The sequence below is a fragment of the Solanum tuberosum genome, unplaced genomic scaffold (assembly GCF_000226075.1).
Source record: "Solanum tuberosum cultivar DM 1-3 516 R44 unplaced genomic scaffold, SolTub_3.0 scf00494, whole genome shotgun sequence".
Classification (NCBI taxonomy): Eukaryota; Viridiplantae; Streptophyta; class Magnoliopsida; order Solanales; family Solanaceae; genus Solanum; species Solanum tuberosum.
Genome location: NW_006239417.1, coordinates 56,093 through 71,807, shown reverse-complemented (window position 1 = coordinate 71,807; position 15,715 = coordinate 56,093). Strand labels below are relative to the sequence as shown.

General features: G+C 35.7%; 3 protein-coding genes across 5 annotated transcripts in view; 2 read left to right on the top strand and 1 right to left on the bottom strand.

The window, feature by feature from the left end:
* Positions 1-221: 221 nt before the first annotated feature.
* LOC102605378 (anamorsin homolog) lies at positions 222-8,246 on the top strand. The gene is made up of 8 exons (XM_006364395.2): positions 222-365; positions 3,008-3,155; positions 5,538-5,692; positions 5,776-5,856; positions 6,456-6,615; positions 6,709-6,842; positions 7,424-7,498; positions 7,931-8,246. The coding sequence occupies exons 1-8, from the start codon at positions 354-356 to the stop codon at positions 7,967-7,969; spliced, it is 804 nt and encodes a 267-aa protein (XP_006364457.1). The 5' UTR covers positions 222-353; the 3' UTR covers positions 7,970-8,246.
* Positions 8,247-9,057: 811 nt separating this feature from the next.
* Positions 9,058-12,622, top strand: LOC102605043 (probable ribosomal protein S11, mitochondrial). The gene is made up of 3 exons (XM_006364394.2): positions 9,058-9,159; positions 10,081-10,188; positions 11,739-12,622. The coding sequence occupies exons 2-3, from the start codon at positions 10,086-10,088 to the stop codon at positions 12,335-12,337; spliced, it is 702 nt and encodes a 233-aa protein (XP_006364456.1). The 5' UTR covers positions 9,058-9,159; positions 10,081-10,085; the 3' UTR covers positions 12,338-12,622.
* A 749-nt stretch (positions 12,623-13,371) lies between these two features.
* LOC102604274 (probable polyamine transporter At1g31830) overlaps positions 13,372-15,715 on the bottom strand; it is a 7,430-nt gene continuing 5,086 nt past the window's right edge. Inside the window, exons 1-2 of one of the 3 annotated variants that reach the window (XM_006364391.2) lie at positions 15,587-15,709; positions 13,372-15,301 (exon numbers count right to left, since the gene is read on the bottom strand). In XM_006364391.2, coding sequence (XP_006364453.1) covers positions 13,859-15,301; positions 15,587-15,589 — 1,446 coding nt within the window. In that variant the 5' untranslated portion in view covers positions 15,590-15,709 and the 3' untranslated portion in view covers positions 13,372-13,858. The other 2 variants (XM_006364392.2, XM_006364393.2) reach the window with 2 other exon arrangements.

The window sequence follows — 15,715 nt, the reverse complement described above, 5'->3', positions numbered from 1 at the left end:
TTACCGAGGAGGTTCGAGTGAACCCTGAGAACTCACGTGGGTCCGCCCCTATTTATATGCTATCAAAGTTAGAAAGTTTAGATATGATCTGAGGTCAAATTAAATTATGTCTTCTGTTTTCAATTTCAGTTGTTTCTTTTTACATTTTTTTCTTTTTCAAAGAACTCCAAAGTCAAAACGGCGTCGCTCTTTGTTCTTTACTTTTAGATGCGTTCGTTATTTGGGAATTGGAATTAAGAAATCCCTAATTTCAGAACGTGAAAAAAGCTGAAAGCCTGAAGGAGTGGAACCTCTTCTTCTTTAATTATTAGCTGCTCAGTTCTGCAATTTGTTGTCGCCGCCGGTGGTTGATCATGGCAGTCACGGTAAGTTCCTTTCTCTCTCAGAAGGTAGGAAGCAATTTTCGTTTGTCACTCCTGTTTAATTTAGTATGATCAGATGATGATGTGATATGAGCTTAAAATGAAGAAATGAAGATTCATATAGCCGATACCAGCTTGTTTGGGACTGAACAATAGTTGGAAGAAATGTTCACCTATCAGTGTATTACGTATATTAGTTAACCTTTCCGAATTTCTCAATTCAATGACCTCGACTTTATTTTCGTCATCTTGCTCCATAAATCAGAAGTATATTTAGTTTCATCATTGTTAGCCAGTTAGTAGGTGTAAGTTTGTAACCGTGGCAGAGCTAGAATTTTTAATAAGGGGGGGTTTCAAAATCTGAAAAAGTAAACACACGAACTAACCTAAGGGGTTCGACATCTACTATATATACATAAAAAAATAATTTTAACCATGCATAAATAGTAATATTTTCCGCCGAAGGGGGTTCGGATGAACCCCTAACAGTATGTTGGCTCCGCCCTGTTTGTAACATGCTTCCAGCTTATATCTCTTCCATTTTTTCTAATCATAACTGAAGGGAATTTATGGATTAAGGGAGAAGGAAGAGAAGTATGATATGAAATTATCAAATATTTGCATCTTTAGCATAAATAAACTCGCTGTAAGCTAAATAACAGTTTAAATCAAACGTATTGTCTATAAAAGAAAGTCTGGTGCGACGAGCTTGACATTGTTACCTTTATTTTTAGTTAGATTAACAGAATACAGATTCTTAGTTTTATATAAATAAAAAACTTTCGTAGTAGTATAGTAATCAGTGTTGTGAGAGGCGAGGCAACCCGACCCTTCATCGCCTATTAGCTTTGTGGCGAGACGATCTTTAAAAGACGACGCCGTGACGACTAAGGCGAGAGGCAAGAAAGCCGTTGCCTTTTGTATTTTCTTAAAAAAAGGTGACCACTTTAAGGTTTTAAAAGTTAAAAGGTAATTGTAGGGTTTTCTTTTCAAATTTGCACAGTTGCACTCTTAGACTGCGATTGCGACTCCAACTAGTCAACTCGACTAAACTTCTCCGGCGACTCCAAAGTCCAACCAATACGTATTTCTTCTTCCTCTGTTTCTTTTTTCTTCTTCTTCTTCAGAGTTACTTCTACTTCTGTTTTGTTTCTCACTGTTTTGACTTTTGTTTTGTTTTTTTTTCATTCATGTTCTAGACTTTTAGTATGTATCATCTATTTTCAGTTTTTGAAATGAAATATTTGCTAATATGTTATTGCTACAGAGAGTTTAATTATTTATATATGCAATTAAAATATTTTAATTTTAAAAAAAAGTTTTTATAAATTTATATAATCTGAATAAATATTAAAAAAAAGATAAATCACCAAAAAGGTAAAATTACTAAAATTTTGTTGAAAAATCAAAAAGCCATGAAATAAGTGGAAAATGTATATAGATCTACTTCATCATATTACCTACAAGATGAAAATTGCTTCTAGTCTTTCCTTACAATCATTCATGTAAAGAAAGAAAGAAGGATATAAAATTTGTTATAATGAATCAACCGTTATCAAAGTGGAGTTCACCCTCATCCACACCATCATTCATATTTTTAGTATTTGTAGTAGTCTATCTAACTTCATCACTAATTTCCACATGCCTGTGTTACTGTGTTTGCACTAGATAAATTTACCACCTTTTCATAATTCTTGCTAATTTTTTTGGGCGTTTCATTGATGTGCTTGGAGCATAAACAATGTTATCAAATGCGAAACTCTAAGGTCCATTAGGGCTTTAAGCACAAAGCGCAAATAAATCGTGCCCTTTAATGAAGAAGGGGACAAATGGAGAAAATATACAAATATGTATGTGCAGTTCAAGACGAATAACTATAATCATGAATAACAAATATATGGACAAAAAAATTGAAAAAAATCATGAAGAAGTGAAATGTCAATTGTTTAATGTCCCTTCTTCAGGATCATGCACATTGGCAAGGACAAGTATGTCTTAAGCGCGCATTTGACAACACTAGCATAAGATTGTAAAAGTGTAGAGGGAATTGAATTAGTTTCCAAGTGTGAGTTTTCTGCAAATTAGTGTTATCAAAGGCGAAAAGCGCAAAAAGCTCTAAGGTCCATGGGGGCTTTAAGCGCAAATAAAGCGTAGGCTTTAATGAAAAAAGACCCAAAGGGAGAAAAGAATACAAATATATATGTTTAGTCCAAGACTAATAATTATAAACATGAATGACAAATATATGACCAAAGAAATTGAAAAATTATGGTTAAGTGAAATATCAATTATTTAGTTTCACTTCTTCATAAAAGGCTCATTGGCAAGGAAAAGCTTGCCTTAGAACCTTGATGACGACACTGAAGCGCACATAAAGCGAGGTGAAGCGCTCAACACGTTTTGAGCCTCGCTTTAGGGCTTAAGCGCGCCTTTGATAACACTGCTGCAAATTGTATAACGACTATTACATTTAGGTAGAGCCGTAGTTTGGCCATCTCACCCCACCCTTTTTTTGGTGGGGGGGGGGGGGGGGGGGAGTGGGAATGGGTTGTTTTCTTGCTAACACACCTTTCTGAGGTGTAAATGTTGTTTCTGAGGATGTACTATTGTTTTTTCTCTAAATTCGAGTTTTCATTCTTTTGTAGGGCGGCCAAGACGGAAACGGTAGTATACTGGTGCTTGTCGAGGATGTTATGGTACCAGTTAGTGTGGTATACAATGCAATCAATATCTTGAAGAAAGAGGGAGTTGAGAAGTTGGACCCAATGATTGTTACTCAAGCTTCAACCCAGAGTAAATTCTCTCCCTTATGTGTGCTGCACTGATACTTCTCTAGTCTTCTTAATGCTTATGTTGTGACCAACTGACCATGAGTGACTCGCTTTGTTTACTATGTCAGTTTTTTGCTCACTTCATTGTCAGCGTTCAGATCTTTTTATCTTCATTTTGGGATGAGGTTATAGATTACAATACGTTTGCTAGTCTATTTGGATTTGTTGACATTCGTGGCCTCTTCCTTCTTAAGTCTGTCGCCATGTTATACCTATCAAAGAAAAAGTTTGTTGCTATATGCCTATCAAAAAGAAAGATTGCTGCAATGTTTTTTCTAGGTTAATTAGATGAAGAGTTTTATTCAAAATTTTGTTTTTGGGATTTATTGATGAAAGAGACAAGGTAGGATTTAGGGGGACACAAGGGGGAGATACTTTTTGGGATCTCCAGGACTGGGAGGTGATGATTTTGAAAGATTGTTAGCTTTACACCATTAGCATTGTGAGCCCATCTAAGGACCCCATTCTATGAGATGGAAGTTGGGGAACAAAGACGTTTTTTCTGTCAAGTTCTTTTATTAGAAGCTATTGGTCATTAGGCGTTTTTTTGTAAAGTTGATTTGGATTCCTAAGTTGCCAAGGAAGGTGTTTTTTTCTCATGGCTAGCTGCTAGAGGAGCGATTTTGACGGAGGAAAACCTTAGGAAAAGGAAGGTTGTTTTTATCAGTTGGTGTTACTTATGCTCGGAGGCGGGTGAAGAGGTAGATCATCTTTTACTACACTTCTGTCAGGCTACGAGACTGTGGTGGGATATGTTCAGTTGGTTTGGTATGTCTTTGGTGATGCCAAAGTCTGTCAAGGATATGTTGTTTCTCTGGAAAAAGCAAGAGGAAAAGCAGGGCATGGAATGTTATTCCTCTAGCTTTAGTATGGATCATTTGGAAAGAGTGAAATATGAGAGCTTTTGAAGGGGTAGAATTTAGTTTTGGGCAGTGGAGTAGTAGTCTTCTATCCCTTATTTACTTTTGGTGCATCCATGTAGTTCTGGGATGTTTAGAGGTTTGGGTATCTTTTGTAGAGAGCTATATCATTTGAAGGTTCTTTACTTTTTGGTATATTATTGGTATACGATCAATTTTTGGCCTTGGATTTATGAAATGATACTGTATGCCTCAACAACATACCCGGTGTAATCCCACAAAATGGGGTCTGGGATGGTAAAGTGTACGCGGACCTTAGCCCTACCTAGGTAGAGACGCTGTTTCCAATAGACCCTCAAATCAAGAGAAAAAAACAGTCCAAAGCAGCATAAAGAAAGAAACAATGGAAATGATAAAGTCATGGCAAGATACTATAGACAACAGTACAAATCAACTTGATACTATAGACAACCGTACAAATCAACTTGAACATAAGTCCTTAAAAGATAAAACAATAATCGAAGTACAAAAAGGAACGAATAATTACAAAACTCAAAGGACAAGAAATTACCAGGGAATACTATGACTACTAGTACAGAGAAATAAGCGAGACAACACTTAACTATCTAACTAACCTTCTACCCTAATCCGTGACCTCCACAACCCCTATCTAAGGTTAATTATATTTATTCTCAATGCCTTGGTCCAAATAATTAGTGTTTATTTCTATATTTATTTATACTTCTTGATATTCACATACACATCTTCAATGTTTGCCTGTATTTGCTAAAAACCTGTGCTTTATGCTCAAAGCCATAGTGGATCTTGATGCCTTTTTAGCCTTTTGGCTCTTGACAAGTCTGAGGACTAGTGTTTCTGTTGTATGCGATAACAAAGGCAACCTGGTACACTAGAATGGAATGTGGAGCCAATTATTGAGAAGTCCTTTTGTCCAGAGACTAATTAGAGTGTTAGAATTGCAATATTTTCGAAGAATTGTGCGTATCTATATGACGTAATTCTTTCCTTCGCATGGATCCAATGTCTGAATCTTTTTTGAGAAGTATATGACTGTAGATTAAGTATTCTTAGATTCTTCTAGTGGGTAGTTTTTGGAGATAAATAGGTGACTTAAGAAAGCTGTTTGAATAATTAGAAGTTGTTTCTACAACCTTGAATGCTTCATGTAATAGATTCTTAGCGCAGAAACAGAAGAAACTGTTCTTCTCCACCGTAATTCTGTCATAAAACATGAAGTTGGTACATAGAGAGAGAGGGTGTAGGTGGGAGGAGCATTGTGTGGAGAAAGAAGTTCTCAAGTTGGTGGTAAGAGAGGGAACTTGTCTCCTTAATATTCTTCTTTTTCCTTTAATTCTCCCCCTTTGACTTAAGTATCTTCTACCTCTGTTTCATGTGCTTACCCCTTGGCTAGAGGTCCGTAATAATGTAGTCTTTTTCCTGCTGTTAACATCTCGTTATTACAGGTCTGACACCAGTGGAGTCTGCATCTATGGATGTTGTTGCTCTCATCTGTAGGTCCCTTGAGTTTCCTAGTGATAAATTGTGTGGGGACATCTCAAGAGTGTTGAAGCCTGGTGGAACAGTCCTACTTAGCCTAAGTTCTCAATCAGTCTCGAAGGTGAGTGAATTGTCACTTTATGTGTATTTTTTTCATGGAGAAATTGTATAGGGGTGTGAGTTGTCCTTTCATCTGAATTGCAGGAAAAATCCACCCATGACCGCAAGTTATTATTGGCTGGATTCTCTGATACACAGTCATTTGAAGCTGGCCACTCTATCGTGGTTAGTATTTCATCCACATGCCTTGGATTTTGCTCATTGTCTTCCTCCACAGGACCACATCATCCCCCTTTAAAAAAAAAATTCCTCTCTCATTTCAAATTGTGATAACTCCTTTTTTTATAAATAAAGTTGTCATAAGTTTCTTAATAGCTATTTCATGGCATTAAATTCATTCAGGGCTTTATTTTTATTGGTGTGGCAATGATGCTAATCTAGTCACTGATAATACTGTTTTGATGTTTATTCAGTTTTCAACTGCAACCCAAGCCTTGAAGTTGGTCTTTATTAGGGACACTTTTAGATTGAATCTAGTGTTTAATAGGAATCTTTTGGCTTGGTTAAATATTTTATGATGGTTTCTTTCATAGGGATACATTTAAAATTTTGAGAATCCCTAGTTTTACAAAACCTCCACTTGACCTAAATGATAAATTAAGAAGTAGAATGACGGGCCCAAATGAAGCGGATTGGATATAGAGGATTCACAAAGCTGACCCCAATTAGTTTGGACTGAGACACATATGTTGTAAAAAAAAAAAGCCTTGAAGTTATTGATCTTGACTTAAAAAAGTCGTGTGGCTAATTTAATCCGTGAACAGATAACAGCAAAGAAACCTTCATGGAAGGTTGGTTCATCCTTTTCTATCAAGAAAGTCGCAAAAAGTTTACCGAAAGTTCAGATTGTTGATGATTCAGATCTCATTGATGAGGATAGCCTTCTCACTGAGGAAGATCTGAAGAAACCACAATTGCCAAGTGGTAAGTTTAATGCACTAAGGTTGTTTACCTCTTGACATTATTAGTCTTTCAGTAGTATATTTAATTCAATTTGTTGCTTACCTGCCGGTGCAGTTGATGACTGTGAAGTTGGAAAAACAAAGAAAGCATGCAAAAATTGTACGTGCGGACGGGCTGAAGCTGAGACAAAAGTGCAACTTGGACCAACTGCTGAACAACTGAACAATCCTCAATCTGCCTGTGGCAGTGTATGGTTTCTTTTATATTGATTTTTGTCATATAGTAGATCACTCTTGTTGCCAAAATTATTTGGAATAATTTTCGTTCTCCCAGAACACTTCACCTCTTTGAATGAGAAGTTTCTCTTCAGAGGAATCAAAATGATGTTTAATAATAATTATTTATTTGGTGGGAAAATTCTAGTCTAGTACATAAGTGGTGTAGAAAAGTAAGAGTACACAAAATATGGTTTTCCAAAAAAATACATGTCTTTTTTAACTGGGACCTCATGACTTGTTGCCTTTTTTTTCCTCTTCTTTTGAGAATGGTAAAGTTCATGACTTGTTGCCTTTTATGTCACAGTTTTGTATAAGAGCTTTTCAACTACCTAATTTGTTTCTTCGCCTTCTAAATTATGTCACAGTCGTTCATTATTGCTAAATTTGTGTCATTTGGTAACTAATTGATGTTTATAGTGTGATTAGCAGGCAGCTGAACAAGTAGTCAATTCTTTCTTGACCCCTACCTTTCTTGATCTGCTTTTGAGTTTTGCAATTGATTTCATTTTTAAACTATGTATTTTTGGGGGACATGTCTTTGATGTCTGCAGTGTGGCCTTGGTGATGCTTTCCGCTGCAGTACATGCCCTTATAAGGGTCTTCCTCCATTCAAACTTGGTGAAAAGGTACATGTCAAGCACAAGCTACTCTTGAGGTTGCATTATACATGAATAAGTGTCCATTAATATATATAATAAATAATTTTACCAGAGGAACAGATTGCAGTATACACAAAAGACAACGATTACTAACATTTTTTAGTAATGACATCAGTGTTCGTTGTGAATATTTTTTAACCAAAATTTGATTGTGTTGGATATACAAGAAGAATGGAGCGAAAAAAAATAAAAAATAAAAATGGCGTATGTACTGTAATACTGTATTCACATAACCTTGAAAACATGACACTTGATTATGTGCTTCACTGAGGATGATTCTTTGAAAGCCCTAATCTTTGATTGATTTCATTATCATGTTCTTGTTTGCATTGTGATGGGCGAAAGTCTGACACTACTCTCTCTCTATCTCTCTCTCTCTCTCTCTCTCTCCTTTGGCAGGTAACGCTTTCTGCAAACTTTCTTGACGCTGACATCTAAGTTCAGATCATAACAGTCAATATAGGATTGCTGCAACCGTTATACTTGGGTCAAAGACTTGTTACTTTCGTTCTCTTTTGGTTGACATGAGACAAGTGAATATGTAATATGTTCTCTTGTCGACGAGAGGGAAACAGCAGTGTGCCATGAGCTGTTGTTAGATCGTTAAGAGTTGATAGAAAATAAGTGGATTTACATGACAGAATGCAAAGGATTGGAACAGTTCTTGAGGCCAAGATGTCAAACAATTTAAGTTCTCATTGTTATTTTTTCTTAGTAGAAGGAACAGATGGATTTGTTTTGATTTTGATTTTGGCCTTACATTGATCTTCCTTATTACTCCTATTGAGAACAATAAAGTATCTAAGTATAAGGATATTTATATAATAAAGAAAATTGAGTCACTACATATAAGAATATTTTTTTACCATTATGATTTGTTAGTTTTATATTTTGACAAGTTTTGTGTTTAAGAGGATTGTTTAAGCATTGAATTCATCAACTTTTGTTGTTACTGAAATAATGTTAAATGTGTGTCTTTATGAAGACTTCTTTGTATCAGGTCTAAGCAAGAGAGACCCAAAATCTTATTAATTGTAATTTAGATTACCTGGGTATTACAGACTTATAACATTATACACAATTATTTGTTATAAAGTAAATTATCCTAAGCCAACCTTCAACGTGATTCTATTTTTTTTTTAAAAAAAATCAAAATTAAACAATTAAAACCGTAAAGAAAATTCAATATATCATTACTTTGAAAATCCAATAAATTGAATAAGATTATCTTGTATTTGCAAAATCAAACACGTAAATTTCATATGATTCTTTTTGTCTTTAATTTTGAAGAAAAGTATTGAAAACACTCATGAACATGGCAGAAATCGAGTTTTTTAAAGACGGTAAATAATTTGAGGATGAAGTTAATATACTTCTCTCTTAATTGTATATTTTCCCTTTTGATTTATTGACAAAATTAAAAGGTGGTTAAAAGATTTATAAATTTTGTCTTAAATTATTATTTTTTTACAGTAATTTACCTTTTTATGCCTTATAGTTTCTCTATTTCCAACAATACCCTCAATAACAAAAGCCCTAAGCTACATTCATTCTTCCTTACTTCTTTCCTCCATTGCCATATCTTTTCCTTTCTTTTTTCCTCCATTTCTGAGATTTCAGTGGCAAAAGTAAGTTATTTATCCATCACTTCAAGCTTTACAATTTCTCCATCTGTTATTCATCAATTTTTCGGTTTCAGCGGTATCTTAACAATTTTTTGCTTTTTAAAAAAAATTTGCGTTTGTTTCTGCTTTGATTATCCAAATTGAAGATTGTCTCAGCATCGATTTCTTAATTTTTGAATGAATCCTTGTATAAAAATTAGATCTTGATTTTCTGCTGCTTTTTGTTTTCATGGATCTTTAAGTTGTACTTTGAGTTAAAAGAAAAGGTGTGTTTGAGCTGTGGAAATTTCATTCAGCTTGTAATGATAGACTAGAACATGTTACTCTGTGTATTTTTGTTCCTTGGGCGTGAAAGGAGCAAGTTTGAGTATCTTCTTGGTGCACGACTATAACGATAATTACACATGTGAGATTGGGTTGTGTGATCTTTTAGACTACAATTTGTATTTTGTACATAACAGATACCATTGTAGGACTCTAACTCCACTATGCTTAAGTACAATAGTTATACATATATTACACATCCGTGGGCTATTTTTTTGGGCGGACTGCTATTTAAGTTAATTTACCTGAAAATATTTAGTTGGTTTTGTTTCTAATGCATATGGTACTATTGGATTAAAGTAGTTACAGGAATGGTCTCTTTGAATCTCTATACCTCTAGGATATTACATATGAACTTCCCATTTCTTAATTATAGTTTGATGTTCTTTCCATTTGTATATAGGAATCGCACAGTTATCCTTTAATCATCTAACAGTGAAATAACTTGATGATAAAGAAATGATATCATTTTATGAGTTCAATAAGAAGTTGGAAAGAAAGTATGATGGATTTGAGGTTTTTGTAAGAAAGATTATTCTGATTATTCATACTTTTTTTGTCAAAATAAATGCTAAGTTGAAGTGATTTGCATTGTTACAGGCAAGATGAAACTCATTCGGAGTGTCTTATGGGCTGCCAATGCTTTCAAATTACGATCTTCGGATCATCCTCAAGCTTTCAGGACCTTTTCAACACTTCCAAATTTTGGTGGGTACTGTTTATTTTCCTCTTGTTAAATGCTGTGCAATTCTCTTCATCAAATTGTGTATCGCTTCATACCTGGTTTCCATTTTTATTCGAAGTGTGTGAATTTAGTTTTGAGCTTATTTTGAAGCGTATTGTCCTAAAATTTTATTTCAATGGTTGCAAGTAACTGTTTTGCTTTCCAATTACACCAATCTTATAACATTTATTTATTTATATTCAATATTTGTCCGATGCAATGAATAAATCTTTTACTTGATATTCAAGATGAATGATGCATCTACTTGCTGGTTTACTGAATTTCACTTGAAGAGTGAAAGCTTCTCCATCCTTAATTGCACGATTTTAGATAAACTATTCATATTTCTCTCTCTAGTACACGAAGAATTTGTTAAGTTGTTTCAGACTGAGGAGGATCAAAAGATAGCATAAAGGGAGTATGCATCACAATTATAATGTAGAATAGTGGACTATCAAAATGGAAAATGGTACTTGGAGGTTTTCCTTGCTTGCGGATTTATGAATTACCTAGGATTTTATGGATATTATTTGATTCCAATTTCTAAGTAAATGGAAGATTTCAACTAAAGACTACGATTTTTGGGAATGAAGGTGGAAGATAACCTATTTTTGATGGAAAGGATGGAGGACTAATATTTTCTCTGTTTTCTTCTCACTTTGTGAATATGCGTATTATACAGAAAAACAGAAATCTTGCAAAGAAGTGATAAAACCAAATTAAGAAATCATCTCATATAGCATTAGGAACAGGTGAAGACATAAAAAAAACCTAGCGCTTACCTGACTTGATTACTTTTATTTATGCTGCTGCTTTAATAGGTAAGCGAGAAATAAAAACTAAGAATAATCCTGTGTCTTTAAGCACTGCAAAATCAAAATTCTCTTGTTGGTATCCCATATCGTGTTCTTTCACATTTTTCCATGATGGGAACTTGTTGATATTGGCTATCTGGCATTTTGTTGTATTTGTTTACCCCACCCTGATGGATTATTATACTACTGTTCCATTTCTTGATAAACTAAGGTTTTTATTAAAGATAGTCTGTTGTTCCTAGTGTGGGAGAAAGAAAATGGCTCACTATACGTCGTTTTGTGAGACCTTATAGTTAATTTCTCCGAGACACTTCTAAAGAGATGGAGTAGAGATTTTGGATTTTATAATTAGCCTCACCATTACTAGCTTCTTGAGTAACAGAAAGGGAAATGGGCTTGATTCTCCTTTCCTTTTTTAAATCTATCCTCCCTATATTCTAATTCTAACTCTATCTTGTTAATTCTATATAGGTTTTGATTGTTTGTTTCAATTCCCTGTTTCTTACGATTTGGTTGTTATCAATGGTAGAACATGTGATCTATAATTAACTAGATGTATTTAAACCTGTTACAATGTCTATCTAAATTCAGCATCTCGGAGATCGAGGAATCTCTTCTACTTTATCTTCTGAGCTTCTGAAATACACATGCCCTTGTGTCTTATTCTGGTCTTAAGATAAGCGTTTTGAACTTTTGCTCAAAGGATCATTTTGGTGCAGGTATTCAAGGGAAGACTGAAAGCAAAATATACAGTAATCAGAACTCAATTTCGGGTATGAATGGTTGTTCAACATGTAATGTTGGTAGGAGGTGTTTCTTACATTCTGGAAGCCCAAAGGAAGCTGAAATGGGAAACAATTATAGGCCAATGGACTTTGTTAGAGGACTTACGGAGGACAATGCAAGGCGTTTCCCGAGTGGTGCTCCACTTTCTAGGTATCACATTGAGCAGGATGCTGATATTGTTCATATAAAGGTTCTTCGCAACAATGCCTTTGTAACTGTGACAGATTCAAAAGGGAATAAAAAGTTTGGAGCTAGTGCAGGTAAGCTAACAGGAAAAGGAGGGAAAGTTGCAAGATACTCTGCTGAATCAACTGCAGAACATGTTGGACGTGAAGCCAGGGACCGAGGCTTGGGATCCGTGGTCATGAAAGTAAATGGGTTTACTTACTTCAAGAAAAAGAAGCAAGCTATTCTAAGCTTCAGAGAGGGTTACACTCATTCTCGTGGAGATAAGAACCCTGTGGTATTCATTGAGGACACAACACGAAAACCCCATAATGGATGCCGCCTCACAAAGAAGCGTCGCATCTAATTGCTAATCAGGTGGAATGCAATGAGTCACTAGTCTTATGTGTTACAGGGAATGAAATCCTTTTGACAGTTTAATAAACAGTCCTTGCTAGATTTTGGAGGCTTTCAGCTGTGTAGAGTAGACTGCTTCTGCTTATCAATTTAGAGAACATCTGATGTACTATTGACAGTAACAGATAGCAAATACGGCCTTGTTTTGTACAATTGGTGCAAGATTTTTCATTGATGCCTTAACCTCTGAGAAAGTTGTTGTTTTTGTCAAAGAGCTGTACTATCACTGATATTTATTTCTCATATTTGTAGTTGAACTGAACGTGTATTCCCCATTTCGATAACTGCAACAAGTGTTTGTGCCGAGGTTTTTATTATCAAATGTAGGGGTGCAGTGACTGATGCATCTAATGGATTTCTTGTACATGATTTTGCCTATATATGAAAAGAATTTTTGTCGATGTCTCCTGGTATAAATGCTTCAGTAGATTGTACGTTAATTGATTTGTTCTTGCTAAACAGAACAAATGTTTCTTTTGGTATGAATTGAATTTTGTATGTTGTGTGGGAAAAGAAACATTCAATTTGTTTTGAACAAATTTCTATTTTGTGTGGGCATCTGAATAAATTCTACTGTGTGGTGCAAGGAGAGCTTCTACCCCATCCCAAAAATCTTTCTAATGAGGTTTACACTTGGAAAATCTCTTAATTTTTCCAGTTCAACCAACTCAGTTCCTGTTGCGCGTTTCACTCTTGGAGATTGCAAGTGGTATTTATTATTTAGATCGATCAATTGTTTTTCCTTGTTCTAGTGTTTAGATAATTTGACAACTAATGTTTATGTGTGGCATTGCCTCTCTACCCTGCATACATTCTACCCTCCCTTTAACTCCACTCGTGGAATTACACTTGAGTTCTGAAAAGCTTTGAAAACTATTGTAGGCTTGTGTTATAGTCAAGCTTGGCACTGGAATCAAACTCATTTTTCCTTAGTTCAAACTTAAACGAGCTGAATTTGGTTTCAATTACGAACATATGCATTCATTTACACCTCTACAGTTATTAATCTTACTAGCACACTGCATTCATTACACACAAGTAACATGATCAATCCAGGAAAAAACAATTGTCATCTGTTTCTAACACAGTTCCCTGAACTATCATTGGTAGCTACTTTACTTTAATAATCTCAAGAACAGGGCAAATACAACGACAAAATTAGAAACTACCATAACGTCCTTTAAGAGAAACAGATCAACCAACCTTTGACGAACCACTTCTGCTGGAGTTGTTCTGGAAACCGTAGCTAAGGCACACAGGCAGAAAACCATGGCAAATACAGCTAGCGAGATTAGAAGCTACCATAAGATCCTTAAAGAGAAAAGGGACAGTACAAAACCTCGACAACCAATTCTGTTGGCGTTGCCTGTTTTCCATAGACTCCCACGATAACTCTGCACTGAACATAGTTGTCATTGATGTTATGTAAGTGAAACAGTTGGACCTTATAACGCCATAGCTCATTAGAGAATCATCGAATTAATGGACCTTGTGCTGTGATATCAGGAAGATCTGAACTAGTTGAGAACTTCAACCATCTCTTCCTCTCGATAAGCTTAATGCATGGCTGCAACACCAACCCGATTGCAACAGCAGCGAGGCTTACAATCATAATTTTGATTGTAGAGAAGGCCAATACAACACCGATGAGAATGGCTGGAGGTATACACAACAAGACGGCACCAATTATTCCACCCGGTATCTTAAACGGGCGTGGTGCATTCGGATACTTAATCCTTAACCATACAAATGCTATAAATTCCAAGATCATTCCGAAGCAATACAAGAAATTTTCTGCTGCTACTATCTCCTGAAAGCTCAACCATGAAAGTAAAAGCACACCAGAAGCCGAGAAGAGAATCCCAAATACTGGAGTTCCATGGCGAGATCTCTTTGCGAAGAACTCAGGGAGCATTCCCCTCTCAGCCATACCAAGTAACTGAAAAGAGTCACTGCTCATTTCAGCTACAAACATCCCCATGTTTGATACTGCAGCAGCCCCTTGAACCCAACATCTAAGCCAAACTCCACCAAGTATCTTCGCAACGTCTGAGAAATATCCATCAGTCCACAATTCACGTTCGAGTGGAACAGCTCCAGTACCAATCAGCAAAGGGAAAAGATAAGACAGCACAACTAAAAGCACAGCATAAAACAAAGCCTTAGGCAGAGTCTTTTTCGGGTTACGTACTTCTCCAGCAAGAGTACTAATCGAATCCCAATAGTTCAAATTCCAGAAAAGAGTATTCAGATATAAGTTCCAATCAATACTATGTACATCTGCCACCAACCATCTCTCAGGCCTAATTTTGGGAATCGAAATGAGCCCCATAACAACAAAAGGTAGCATCGACAATATACCAAGCGATACAGCTACCCATCCGACAATCGTTAAACCTCTATAGTTCATATAAGTGAGAACCATAGTAAGTGCTAAAACAGCTACAATTCTAGGAAGCCCACCACCTAATGCAGGAATAGCTGATTTAAGGTAATCTAAGAACATAACAGGGTAAAGTGCATTGTCAATGACTCCACTCAGCCATTTCATCCAACCTTGTTGAAACCCCCAATATGGACCTAAAGCAGATGAAACCCACACAACATAACCACCATTCTCAGGGAACATAGTGCCCATTTCAGCAGTAATAAGTGCCTCAGGGACACTCCATATTAATGGGAAAACCAAGAATCCAAGAAGAGCAAAAAGAGGACCAGCTGCTTGCACAGTGTCCTCAACACCAAAAGGTCCACCAGAAACCTCATAGAAAATAAGGAAAATTAATGGCAAAAGTGAAACTTTATTAGAATTATTTGCTCTAGGAGATGGAACCTCGTTAATCCCTATGTACTCAGCACCATTGTAATCCCCCATTGGAATCGCAGCTTCTCTTTGAGCTGAAACCCTCAATTTCTGCATTTTCCAGTAAACATTTTCATCAAAAAGAAGCAATTTTTTTTTAACAATTTATAACATGGGGTTGTTCAAGAAAGCAATTAAATTACAAAAACAACAATAAAACAATCGATCGTGATAAAATAACATAATGGGTCATCGAATTTTTAATCAAAAACTCAATCTTGAAACAAAACTTACAGCCCATCAACCAACTGTTCATGCATCAGATCTCAGTCAACATGTATAATTAAAGAATCAATTAAAAAAAAGATAGAAAATAGGGGTAAAGAGAAAAATGACCATGAAGAAAGGCAAATCAATTTGGAAGGTTCCACCATTTACAGCCCTCAAAACCACATGCAAAGCTTTAAGATTTTTCAAGCAGAAATGAGAATTTACAGTTCAGTGAGGGATTACAGGGGGCGGGGG

Excerpts from the sequence above, each read along its gene's own strand:
- LOC102605378 (XM_006364395.2), top strand. Across the intron at positions 5,857-6,455 it reads AAGCTGGCCACTCTATCGTG|ATAACAGCAAAGAAACCTTC; the intron begins GTTAGTATTTCA and ends ATCCGTGAACAG. Across the intron at positions 7,499-7,930 it reads CATTCAAACTTGGTGAAAAG|GTAACGCTTTCTGCAAACTT; the intron begins GTACATGTCAAG and ends CTCCTTTGGCAG.
- LOC102605043 (XM_006364394.2), top strand. The coding sequence starts at position 10,086 with ATGAAACTCATTCGGAGTGTCTTATGGGCTGCCAATGCTTTCAAATTA. Across the intron at positions 10,189-11,738 it reads TTCAACACTTCCAAATTTTG|GTATTCAAGGGAAGACTGAA; the intron begins GTGGGTACTGTT and ends ATTTTGGTGCAG.